At 37.6% G+C, this 13,825-nt stretch overlaps 1 protein-coding gene across 6 annotated transcripts in view; it reads right to left on the bottom strand.

The window, feature by feature from the left end:
* Positions 1–232: 232 nt before the first annotated feature.
* tars2 (threonyl-tRNA synthetase 2, mitochondrial) overlaps positions 233–13,825 on the bottom strand; it is a 31,704-nt gene continuing 18,111 nt past the window's right edge. For 2 of the 6 annotated variants that reach the window (XM_087286380.1, XM_087286378.1), the window contains exons 9-18: positions 12,427–12,525; positions 11,747–11,913; positions 10,301–10,463; positions 5,916–6,053; positions 3,695–3,772; positions 2,975–3,075; positions 2,714–2,815; positions 2,383–2,455; positions 1,721–1,835; positions 233–605 (exon numbers count right to left, since the gene is read on the bottom strand). In XM_087286380.1, coding sequence (XP_087142506.1) covers positions 463–605; positions 1,721–1,835; positions 2,383–2,455; positions 2,714–2,815; positions 2,975–3,075; positions 3,695–3,772; positions 5,916–6,053; positions 10,301–10,463; positions 11,747–11,913; positions 12,427–12,525 — 1,179 coding nt within the window. In that variant the 3' untranslated portion in view covers positions 233–462. Of the gene's footprint in view, positions 857–1,720; positions 1,836–2,382; positions 2,456–2,713; positions 2,816–2,974; positions 3,076–3,694; positions 3,773–5,915; positions 6,054–10,287; positions 10,464–11,746; positions 11,914–12,426; positions 12,526–13,825 lie in introns of all 6 variants that reach the window. The other 4 variants (XM_087286381.1, XM_087286379.1, XR_015510758.1 and 1 more) reach the window with 3 other exon arrangements.

Raw genomic sequence — 13,825 nt, 5'->3', positions numbered from 1 at the left:
CCCTGTCCGTTAGCGGGAACAGGAGTGGTGGGTAGAAAACGGGGTGAGTTGGGCAGCGGGACAACAAATGCTGAATATAAGCAGAAGCGGTCGGGTTCGGACTAAAACCTGGCGGGAGCGGGATTCAAAATTTAGTCCCGCGCAGATCTCTACTACAGTGTTTACTGTACATTACTGTAGTATTTCTGAAAATGATCTACACGCGCTGACAAAGACATGTGAGAAACGGGACTTTAAAAGCAGTTTATGACTTTATTATAAATAATAATTATAAAAATAATGTGTTCTGGTCACCGTTTGTCTCCACAAGGCTCTGATGAATCTGACGACCAGCTGAGGCATCTGGTTCTGCAGTAGTGTTTGTGAATGTGTGTGTCCATGTGTGGTTTTGTATGCGTGAGTATGTGTATGCATGTTTTCGTGTGTGTGTGTGTGTGTGTGTGTGTTGAGAGGCGTATCTCTTTAAATCAGCTCCTCGTTGCTGCGTGTCTCAGTCAGTTGTGTGAGCGTCTTCATCACGTCCTCCAGTGTTTTCTGGCCGATCTGCTGTCCTGCTCTCGTCCTCACACTCACAGTCCCGCACTCACTCTCCTTCTCTCCAACCACTGCAGCACACACACACACACACACACACACACACACACACACACACACACACACACACACACACACACACACACACACACACACACACACACACACACACACACACACACACACACACACACACACACACACACACACACACACACACACACACACACACACACAAGGATTTACTGCATTTGACCTCTGTGTAACACACTCCACAACACATCTGCATTAGCAGGCGATGATTAAACCATTCAAACTCATCCTTCAACCACACACAAAGACACACACACACACACACACACACACACACAAACACACACACCCAAAACATCACATATAGATATTTTTTTGTTTGCTTAAAGCTTCATTCAGCTCTTTTTAAAGCTAATCTCCAGTAAATGATTCACTGATTCAAATAATTCATTTACAGTGAGTCTCCAGTAAGCGATTCACTGACTCAAATGATTCAATTATAGTGAGTCTCCAATAAATGATTCACTGATTCAAATTATCAGCTCAAAGGGACTCTCCAATAAAGGATTCATTGATTCAAAAGATCTGTTTAGAGTTAGTCTCAAGAGAACAACACACTGATTCAAATGACTCATTTATAGTGAGTCTCCAGTAAATGATTCACTGATTTGTTTACAGTGAGTCTCCAGTAAGCGATTTACTGACCTTAAATATTTCATTTATAGTGATTCTTCAGTAAGTGATTCACTGATTCAAATGTATCTGAGTCTAAATTAAATGATTCACTGATTCAAATAATCAGCTCAAAGGGAATCCCCAACAAAGTATTCAATGACTCAAATGATCTGTTTAGAGTGAGTCTCCAGAGAACAATACACTGATTCACATGATGCTGTTTGTTTGCTTTTTGACTATGAATGTCAATCAGTGCCAGCAACCAGTATTCTTCAAAATATATTCTTTTGTGTTCTCAAAAAGTAAGAAACTAAGACGTTACATTTCTATAAAATCTTAATTTAATAAAATATTTATTACTACAAAGCATCTTAGGTTTCGGTTTTCCTCCAGAATGTTTGGTTTCCCATTTTTTTTTTTTTCGAATTTTCCATTTCACTGCATCTCTATTACAAAGAGAGCTCAGAATGACTCTTACCGAATATATAGTTGTACTGTGCGAGCTGTGCCGAGCGGATTTTCTTATTTAAAGTGTTTCCATGATCATCGTCAATATCAGCCATGAATCCGGCCTCCCTCAGTCTAGAAACCACCTGAAACAATAACAATACACATTTCATTTATATAGCAACTTTACAGTGTTCAGGACTACGGCCGTCACGATACTGAAATTTTAAAAGTGTCCACTTCCTGCTAACATTTATATAATAAACATCGCTGATTTGCCGTTGTGTTCACCAGTGCTCAACAGAATTGACTGTGATTGGCCGTGAAGGTCATCAGTTCACCAAACTGAGTGTAACCACAGATACAGGGACACTGGAGCGTTTTAAAGTTGTGCTTCATCTGCGGATCTCTCGTATATCAGCCTATAGACAAACCAGCTGATTAACGTGACTTTAAAACACTCCAGTGTCCCTGTATCTGTGGTTACACTGACTCTGGTCATTTTTGAGCGAGATTGCTAATGGTCTAATTGGATTCAGTGATCTATGCTAAGCTAAAACTGCTCCCAACAGAACTGGAGACCAGCTGAATGGATTAAAAACAGCTGAAAGTTAACTTTTTACCTCTAGAAGAGCTGTAAAATGAGCCTATCCCCCCCCCAAAAAAACCCTTGCTGTTCTGCATTTGTCTGACCTGTTGTGCGTATGCCTCACTGCTGCCCCCTACAGGCACAACCATCACCTGTGCTGGAGACAACCAGAACGGCCTGAGAGACAAACACATAATGAGTGTAAATGTAAAACACACCGAATTTAAACACACACACACACACACACACACACACACACACACACACACACACACACACACACACACACACACACACACACACACACACACACACACACACACACACACACACACACACACACACACACACACACACACACACACACACACACACACACACACACACACACACACACACACACACACACACACACACACACACACACACACACACCATTTTCCCCCAAAGTTTTCCGCCAGGATAGCGATCATCCTCTCTAAAGAGCCCAGGACGGCCCGGTGGATCATGATAGGCCTCTTCATCTGACCATCAGCCCTAAAACACAAACACAGGAGCTAAATCTAAATAAAACCCTAAAACAGCTTTCTTTTTCTCTCACACTTCTTAAAGACACAGTTCACTCAAAAAAATAATATTTTGTCTGTGTCAGAGAGAGAGTGTGTGTGTGTGTGTGTGTGTGTGTGTGTCTCTCACCCAACATACTGCAGGTTGAATCTGATGGGCAGCTGGAAGTCGAGCTGGATGGTGGCGCACTGATGCTGTCGGCCGAGAGCGTCTCGAATCAGGATGTCGATCTGAACACATCACACAATCAAATCATTCATTTTCCTTCGCTAAGTCCCTATATTAATCAGGGGTCGACACAACAGAATGAACCGCCAACTTATCCAGCCTATGTTTTACACAGCGGATGCCCTTCCAGCTGCAACCAAGTACTGGGAAACACCCATACACACACACACACACATACACTACGACCAGTTTAGTTGATCAGTTCCCCTATAGCGCATGTGTTTGGACTGTGGGGGAAACCGGAGCACCAGGAGGAAACCCACGCCAACACGGGGAGAACATGCAAACTCCACACAGAAACACCAACTGACCCAGCCGAGACTCAATCCAGCGACCTTCTTGGCCACAGTGCTAACCACTGAGCCACTGTGACACCCCTAGATTATTCGTATTACACATAACCGCTGTGCTTTTGAACTTCTACTCATCTGTAAAAATAAACTGCACCAGTTTTCACTAAAACAAGGCAGCATCTGACATGGTGATGAGTCCATACTCATATATGTGTACATTTATATGTTTTGCATATGAGTAAATGAAGCGGGACACGTCATTTAATTCATCAAAAGCTTAGTTACACTGATATGAAACATGAAGCCTCTGTCGTGTTTGTCAGCTCACCTTGGGTCCGTAAAAGGCTCCGTCTCCTGGGTTTAACTCCCAGCGCTCCTGGAAGAGTTTCAGGCTGCTCTCCAGCTGCTGCTCCACACAAACACAACAGAGGAAAAATCAATAAAAAAAGTGCATACGTGTTTATTTTAAATAGAGATTAGGCTTATCAGTGGGTATGTGGATTATTGCATTAAAACATGTATACAGAGGTGGGTAGAGTTTACAAAATCAATACTTAACTAAACGTAGCACTTCTAAAGGTTACTCGAGTAAGAGCAAAAAAGTATCTGATGAAAAATTACTCAAGTAAGCAGTTTTACTAGTTACTTTTTATTATATATATATATATATATATATATATATATATATATGTGTGTATATATATATATATATATATATATATATATATATATATATATATATATATATATATATATATATATATATATATATATATATATATATATATTATTATTATTATTATTATTATTATTATATATAATATGTTTGGCCTATTTTAAGCAATATTAGTTTTGATAGTCTACAGATCAAACCATCATTAATAGAGGTGTGAACCTATACTAGTCTCATGGTTCGGTTCGGTTATGATTATCATGCCATCCATTCGGTTCAATTCGATATTTCGGTGCATCACGGTGCATCGACGGTGCTTTCCATACAGTTTTATATTTTCTTCACAGCAGCATTTCTTGTATTAAAATGTATGAATATATTTATATTTATATACTATTTGTAATACAATTTTGTCATTTAATAAAAACAGTCATATATATAAACTGTAACTTTAAACAAAACGAGCATTAAGCAAATAATATAAACAAATATAAATATCCAGCTCACTCTCTGATCCTTGTCTAGTTCTCTTACACCCCTTTGATTGGTCACACCCTCAAAAAAAAAACGGTTGCGATTGGCTCTTGTGCGCTGCGCTCTTCATTAATGAGTGATGTTGATAAGCGGCAGGCGGCAGCGGCGATCACAGCTGATGCATGATAGACACGGTGGAGAAAACTCTGCAGACACACACTCGTTTCTGGATGCAAAAGCCACGCCAGCAGGTCAAATGGGCCACTGTGTGTGTTTGTGTGTGAGAAACAGAGAGAGAGAGAGAGAGAGAGAGAGAGAGAGAGAGAGAGAAATGGAGTAGGCTACTTTCATTCTCTCGATCTCAGTGAAATAGGGGCTATTGTTGTATATGTCAGTGAAAGACTGATCCAGCAAACACACACAGTGAAATTGTGCACAGTTTATGAGTTTTAAGGAGTTAAATCGCTGTAAATACTCGCGATCGCCTCCCTCGCAACAGAGCGCATATGAGGTCAATGACGTCAGTAATAACCGGTTATGATTATTACTGAACCGATACCGAATTGTCCGCGTCTGCATCGCAGTGCACCGAAAAAACGATTATTTTTGACACCCCTAATCATTAATGATTTGTCTAATTACCCTAACTTTACCCTAATTACCCTAGTTAAGCCTATACATGTCACTTTAAGCTGAATTGAAGTGTTTTGAAAAATATCTAGAGTAATATTATTTACTGTCATCATGACAATGATAAAATAAATCAGATATTAGAAATGAGTTAAGATTATAGTATGTGTTGATAAAATCTTATTTTTGTTAATAATATATATATATATATATATATATATATATATATATATATATATATACACACACATACATACATACACCATTTCATGTTAAAAAATAATGTTTAAATGTTATATTTTTTAAGGTTAACAGTGTGAATGACTAATATGCAGAACCAGACGGAATCTGCAGACGTTTTTTGCTATTTCTGGGGAGAATTTTGGTAAAAATCTGCGGATTTTTGCGGAATTATTTTGGGAGTATCATAACTAAAACCTTAATATATTAAATAAAAAGTAATAAATTACTGAATAAAAACTGAATAAATTCAGATTTACACATTTACTCAAGTAAATAAACAGAATTAATAATGGGCTAAAAATCTGCAGATATCTGCCGGAAAATCTGCGCGCGCAGATTCCGTGTGGGCCTACTCATTTGTAATACACTGAACTCTATATTAAAGCCAGAAACTCTTGCTTAATGAGGCAAAAACAAACAACATAACCAAAGGGGAGTCAATCTGAACTGTACACAAGGGCTAAACAATAGAATAAAAGTACTATGGTGTTATTTTGGGCGTCGGTCAGCAGATGATTGACAGCTGTACCTGCTCAGCACAGTCCCAGAGGGCGGAGTCGCCCATGGAGGAGGCGGGCCTTGTGGAGAGCAGACAGTGGAAGGAGAAACCGAACACGCGATACACACTCCTGACGAAATCCAGACACGCCGTGATCTCCAGCTCCAGCTGAAGAAAAGACACAGAGCAATCACAAATTTGCACACACACACGTGCAGCACACTCAAAAACACATCATGTTGATGCTTATGATGACTTAAGAGCGAGAAAACCCTCATGCTTCATGTTCAGAAGCACAGTTGGAAGCTTAAATAGAAATGTTAGTGTTAATCACATCAGTAAACGCCTGGTATTTTATATAGTAGCCCATTTGTATGCGCTTGATTTGATTAGATCAGTCACACGAATGATTTCTCAAACTCAATTCCTGGAGGGCCGCAGCTCTGCAGTTATGCTCCAACCCTGATCTAACACAGCTGAAGCTACTAATCAAGCTGTTTAAAACTCTTTTAGCAGCATCAATAAGTTGGATCAGCTGTGTTTGATTAGGGTTGGAGCAAAACTGTGCAGAGTTTCTGGTTCCCTCCAGGAATTGAGTTTGAGACCTGTGATTTAAAAGCATGCATTAAAGTGAATTCAGTGTTCACACTACTGCAGTAATTAAGGTATTAAAAGCAGCTAACTCCAGCCATGAGGAGGACGATTACTGCTTAACTGATGGTGTGCTGCTGACACACGGCACGAATTCAGTCTTACTGTCAAACAAAACATGCTCCAACTAGAGCTATATCAGAAGCACTGTGTATTTAGGTTTTATTTATATGTGTTAAAGAGAAAAAGCTCTTCACATGAGGGCAAATCAATTTATATATACTGTGTATATATATATATATATATATATTAGCGCTGTCAAAATTAACGCGTTAACGCATGCGATTAATTTTAAATAATTAACGCGTTAAAAAAAATTACCGCAATTAACGCAGTTCAGGTTTTTTTAACTTCCTGTTGTGGTGGACGTGTGTTCAGCATGCAATAAGACCAAGGAAGCACTTTTTGAAGGCAAGTTCCAGTATAAAACAATTAGTTGCATCACAGGTTATCCAGAGTTTCATGCAATTTCGGGTGTTTCATTTTTAACTTTCGACATCTGTTGTAAGTTGATACCGCATGGCGAACAGAAAGAAAATCCTCCGCATTTCGTGACTCGGTGCTCCTGTAAGGTAAGGTTCCTTTTAAGGCTACACGGTAGACTTTTAATAAGAGTATAATCTTAATCATATTAAAATCGGAGTATTGGTGTCCTATGTGAATGTACTGAGAACGTCTGGTGAAGTCGCGAGCTGTCAAAGACAGGGCATTACTCTGCCTTTCAGCATGAGCCTCCAAGTTTAGCGTGTTTCCTTATTAAACGCAACGAAAGCGTTTGCTTCGCGTTGTGTCAGTATCCTTGTGAAATACAGTAATACTTTAGGGCGCTTAGCAAATTTAATGAACGTGATCATGCGTGTTGAATCTGAGGGGAGTCGCTCCAGTATGGAAGGCCGTTGGGGCCAAAATGTCTGCAGCGCGTTGTGTGTGTCTGTCTGTGTGTGTGTGTGTCCGTGTCAGGCCCGTTGAGGGGTGTTAGGGGTGGAGTGAGCGACGTATCTGAGTAGGGGCGAGAGGGGTGTGCAATGTATTTAACGACCGGTTTGCAAGAAATTATCATTCATTTGCGGGCATTTGGGAGTCTCTGCACTTGCGGGATACTCCTAGTCTAAGCAACTGGATGAATGTAAAGGAGGATTAAGCAAAATTGTTTCTACTCTATAACTAATGTTCTCAACTCACAGCAATAAAACTTTTTAATGAGTGCAACAGTTTGTATTCTATAGTTTATTATTATAATTTTTCATTTATCATATCTGCAGTTGCTGTATTTTGGCATTTTTTGCAGTCCACTTAGAATCCAACATGGAAATCAGTGTTTTCTATATTGGCATTGATTGTTCTGAAATTTAAATGTCATTAACATGCCTGTGTTTTAATTTCTGTAATAAATATGGCTGTCAAGCCAGGATCTTGATGGTTTATTGTGGGTATGTTGTTTACATGAAGAAATCTGTGTTTCAAGTTAAACAAAAATTATATTAAACAATAATATTTTGAATTGAAATATTTTTTGTCTTGCGCTTACATTAATTTTACATTTAAATAGCCAAAATTACAAGTTTCAGTATTTTAAATGTGATTAATCGCGATTAATTAAAATAAAAAGGTGCGATTAATTAGTTACATTTTTTAATCGATTGACAGCACTAATATATATATATATATATATATATATATATATATATATATATATATATATATATATATATATATATATATATATATATATATATATATATATATATATTAGGGATGTGCGGAGCAGCCGGTATTTGTATTTGTATTTGTTGAGGGGGGAAAAGTATTTGTATTTGTATTCGAATAAAATTCAAAATGGCGGAAAAATATATATTTTTTCTATTACACTTTTAATTTACGTTATAGTGAAATTATAGTTTAATTATACCCATTATATAAATTATAGATATGCAATATTGGTTGTTGTTTTTGAACATGTGATAAGAAATGTCATTGAACAGAAAATAACATAGAAGCCATTATCTCATCCATGGTTAAACCAACAACTAATTAAATACCATTGTGAATATTATGAACCCCACAACCACCGATCTTGTTGAAGGACACTGAATAGACAGAATAAAAACAAATAATACTTCAAAAAACTGTTCTTCTTCTGAAAGGACTTCTTTCCAATGCACAGAATTCCAAAAACTAAAATTAACTAAATAAATCTAAAAAAAAAAAACCTGCCCGGGAGATCTGGCAGAACAAAAGTATTCTATATAATACTAAAAGATACAGCCCTGCTATTGTCATCTGCCAGCCACAAAAAAAGACACAAAGTTTGTTTGTTTGTTTTTTTTATGTTTGAAACTGACTTGCTGGGGCAGAATGTGGCTGTGTTGATGGTTTGGTGCTTGTGGAGGATTTAGCAGAACATGGCTGTGCTGATTGAGGGGATTGAAGCTTGTGGGGGGTTCACAGACAGTATCAGGAGAGGATGCTTTTAGTGCATGTGATAATACATTACATAGAAGGTTGCGCGGTGCTCTGTTCAGTGAGAAGCGCTCTCTATGGCAAGCCTTTTTAGCATTTAAATCTTTGTTCTGACTCCATAAATATATTAGAGATATCTCTAATTATATTTTGACTAGTCATAATTATAATTCCACTACTCAGAATGACAATTAGACATGTCTGCAATTACAATTGTACTAGTACAAAATCAGATGAATTTTGACTAGTAACAATTGTAATTAGAGATATCTCTAACTGAGTTTTTACTAGTCATAATACATTTAGAGATGTCTTTAATTCATCATATTTAGAGATATTTACAAATATATTTGAAGATCTCTAATTAATTTACTAAAAGTCTAATTACAGTTGTAGATATCTTGAATTGGATTTTTGACTAGTCAAAATTCATTTGGAGATATCTCTAATTACAATTGTGACTAGTCAACTTATTTAGAGATATCTGCAAATATTTTTCAATGGAAGTCAATAGAGGAATATGACTAGTCTATCATAATATATTTGCAGATATTTCCAATCTGACTAGTCGAATTATAATTATGACAAGTCAAAATATAATTAGAGATATCTAAATATATTTATGGATAGTCTGAACAAGGTTTAAATGCTAAAACGGCTTGCCACACGCTCTCACCCAGTAGCACAGTGGAGATTTCTCTAGTTATATCCTTTCAGTCGTTTGTTATGCATTGATATGCCGTCAAATATTTCGCCAAACAGTCCTTAGGGATGCGGTGACACGCAGTCAGATATTTCACCGGACAGATCCGCCACTTTTGGCGCGCATAAACAATCATAAAGCTCTCGTGCTGCAGGAATGAGGAGGTCTGCTGAAGGTGCGCAGCTGACGTGCAGTGAGGGGTTTGCGTCTTTAATAAACTATTTTTTTTGCGATCACTGAACAGTAAGAATGATTAATAAATCCATATGAAACAACCCCTTAAAAGTCACGTCTCGCTTTCAGTTTCGGGCTTTGGCGCGTTTTGTCTCTCTCTCTCTCTCTCGCTCTCTCACTCTCTCACTCACGCGGGCATGCACTGTGGTCTCATGAGGAAACGCTGCTTTTTGATATAGTGTTTTTCTTGCTCCCGAATACAAATAATTTTTCAAGTATTTGTTCGAATCAAGTATTTGTAAAAACACGCTATTCGTGCCTTTCCGAATACCGTATTCGGGTTCGGCTCCACCCTTAATATATATATATATATATATATATATATATAGTTGTTGATCACTGATGCAAACGTACCCAGAGTGTGTACCTGTTCAGGTGTGCAGAATATGTGTGCGTCGTCTTGGCAAAAGCGGCGGACTCTGGTTAATCCGCCCAGCGTTCCCGACGCTTCGTTACGGTGCAGAGCTCCAAAGTCAGCCCAGCGGATCGGCATCTCCCGCCACGAGCGCAGCCTCTGCTCGAACATCACACTGACACACACGGTCATTATGGAAAATGTATTTATGCATGTATATGAATCTGATACATTTTTGGCATCACTAATATATATCCACTTACCGGCCACTTTATTAGGTACAGCTGTCTAACTACTCGTTAACGCAAATGTCTAATCAGCCAATCACATGGCAGCAGCTCAATGCATTTAGGCGTGTAGACATGATCAAGACGGACATGCAGTTCAAACTGTGCATCAGAATGGGGAAGAAAGGGGATTTAAGAGACTTTGAGCGTGACATGGTTGTTGCTGCCAGACGGGCTGCTCTGAGTATTTCAGAAACTGCTGATCTACTGGGATTTTCACGCACAACCATCTCTTGGGTTTACAGAGAATGCTCCGACACAGAGGAAATATCCAGTGAGCGGCAGTTCTGTGGGCGCAAATGCCTTGTTGATGCCAGAGGACAGAGGAGAATGGCCAGACTGGTTCCAGCAACAGTAACTCAAATAAGCACTCGCTACAACCGAGCTCTGCAGAAGAGCATCTCTGAACACACAACACGTCCAACCTTGAGGCGGATGGGCTACAGCAGCAGAAGAGCACACCGGGTGCCGCTCCTGTCAGCTAAGAACAGGAAACTGAGGCTACAATTCACACAGACTCACCAAAACTGGACAATAGAAGATTGGAGAAACGTTGCTGCTCTGATGAGTCTCCATTTCTGCTCACACGTTCGGATGCTCGACTCACAATTTGGCCTCAACAACATGAAAGCATGGATCATCCTGCCTTGTATCAGCGGTTCAGGCTGGTGGTGGTGGTGTAATGGTGTGGGGGAGATTTTCTTTGGGTCCATTAGTACCAATTGAGCATCAACGCCACAGCCTACCTGAGTATTGCTGCTGACCATGTCCATCCCTTTATGAGCACAGTGTCTCCATCTTCTGATGGCTACTTCCAGCAGGATAACGCAGCATGTCATAAAGCTCAATCATCTCAGACTGCTGAACATGATGATGAGTTCACTGTACTCAAATGGCCTCCACAGTCACCAGAGCTCAATCCAATAGAGCAGCTTTGGGATGTGGTGGAGATTGGCATCATGGATGTGCAGCCGACAAATCTGCAGTAACTGTGTGATGCTATCATGTCAAAATGAAGCAAAATCTCTGAGGAATATTTCCAGTAGCTTGTTGAATCTACATCATGAAGGATTAAAGCAGTTCTGAAGGCAAAATGGGGTCCAACCCGGTACAAGTAAGGTGTACCTAATAAAGTGGCCGGTGAGCGTATATATGAGTGTGTGTTTCTCACCAGTGCGCAGGACAGTTCATGGGCTTGAGGGCGAATGTGTGTGTCTCGCTGCTCACACTGAACATGTTCTCGCTGTAATGCTGCCAGTGACCCGAACGCTCCCATAATGCCGTGCTGAAGAGCGTCGGGGTCACGACCTCGCTGAAGCCCCGCCTCCTGTACTCACTCTGATAGAAAGAGGAAACATGAGGGTCACGAGCGAAAAAACGCTCCTCATACTTGGAGTTTTTTGTCTTGTTTCTAGTCCAAATATCTCAAAATGTGTAAATCAAGAAGCATTTTCTAGACAAGCAAAGCATATAGTCCTGTTCTATCAAATAATGTTAATTAAATGCGTTTTTCCTCAATAAAAAAGCTAAATAATCTGTCAACAGGGTAAACAAAATAATATTATTTTAAGCCAAAATCAAGATTAATTTCCTACCCCATTGACAGACTAGAGTTATGATCAAAACATATAATTCCCTGTAATACAATAATGACTGATCATACATATTTGTTTCTCACATAATTTCTGTAAGAAGTGATGCATGGATCATGTGCTTCAGCACCAGTTCATTTTTAAATATTATAAACACAATCCAGGATTTTGACTTCATAATAATCCAGATTTCCTAATGCAGAGTATGTGTTGCTGAATGACTGCTGTGTGTTGCTGTATGTGCAGTGTGTGTGTGTACCTTTATAAAGTCAGTGAGTGTGTTGTATATATGAGCTCCTTTAGGCATGAAGAAGCAGCTGCCTGGACTGACATCATGAAAGAAGAACAACTCCTGCGCCTACAGAGAGAGAGAGAGAGAGAGAGAGAGAGAGAGAGAGAGAGAGAGAGAGAGAGAGAGAGAGAGAGAGAGAGAGAGAGAGAGAGAGAGAGAGACCTTATCCAATAAATAAAAATACATAAATAATACAAAATAAATAAATACATTAATAAAATAAATGAACTAATAATTAAAATAAATAAATAAATAATTTAAATGCATAAATAAGAAAAAATACATTAATAAATAAATTAATTAATAAAATAAATAAATAATAAAAATACATTAATTAAATGCATACATATTTTTAAAAATTAATTAAATTATTAAAAGAAATGAATATATAATTAAACATTTATAAATTAAATATATAATAATATAATATATAATTAAATAGAATGTATATAATGAGGAATTAAATCAATTAAATACATGTATAATTAAAAAAATACATTAATAAATGAAATGCATAAATAATACAGAGTAAATAAATAAATATGTTAATGAATTAAATACACAAATAATTAAAATAAGCACATTAATAAATGAAACGCGTATATAATAAGTAAATAAGTAATAAGTAAAATAAACAAATACATTTAATTAACAAATTAAACACATATATAATTAAAATAAATCAATAAATACATCAATAGATTAATTATTAATTAAAAACACTTCAATAATTGAATAATTATTTTGTAACTGATTTGTTTTCAGTACCCTTTGTATACGTTTCTCTATTTGGATGAATTTCTGTAAAACTTATTTTAAAAATGTTTTCTTTTTTATAACTTTTTAAAAATTGTTTATTATTACTTTTTATGAATTAAAATACTACTACTAATAACAAAATAATTAATAACTACATATTTTTAATTGAACATTTTATACATTAAGAAATTAGTAATAAGAAATTTGTTATTAAAACTATCAAGTTTAAAATGTGTGGAAAAACAAACAGGGAAATAATTGTCTTTATTTCTATGTAACCTCATTCATTCATTCATTTTACTCCGACTTAGTCTCTATTTCAGGGGTCTCCACAGTGAAATGAAAACTATTCCAGCATATGTTTTATCCAGCAGATAACCTTCCAGCTGCAACCCAGTACTGGGAAGCACCCATACAAACTCATTCACACACTTACACATACACTACGGCCAATTTAGTTCATCAGTTCCCCTAAAGCACATGTGTTTGGACTGAGGGGGAAACCGGAGGAGGAAACCCACACATACACGGGGAGAACATGCAAACTCCACACAGAACTTATTAACTAAACTTATTAGGGTATTTTTAGACAAACACTTAGGTTGTT

The sequence above is a fragment of the Danio rerio genome, chromosome 16, assembly GCF_052040795.2.
Source record: "Danio rerio strain M-AB ecotype USA chromosome 16, GRCz13ab, whole genome shotgun sequence".
NCBI classification, from domain to species: Eukaryota; Metazoa; Chordata; class Actinopteri; order Cypriniformes; family Danionidae; genus Danio; species Danio rerio.
The sequence above is the reverse complement of the archived record's forward strand: the minus strand, read 5'-3'. Positions and strand labels throughout refer to the sequence as shown.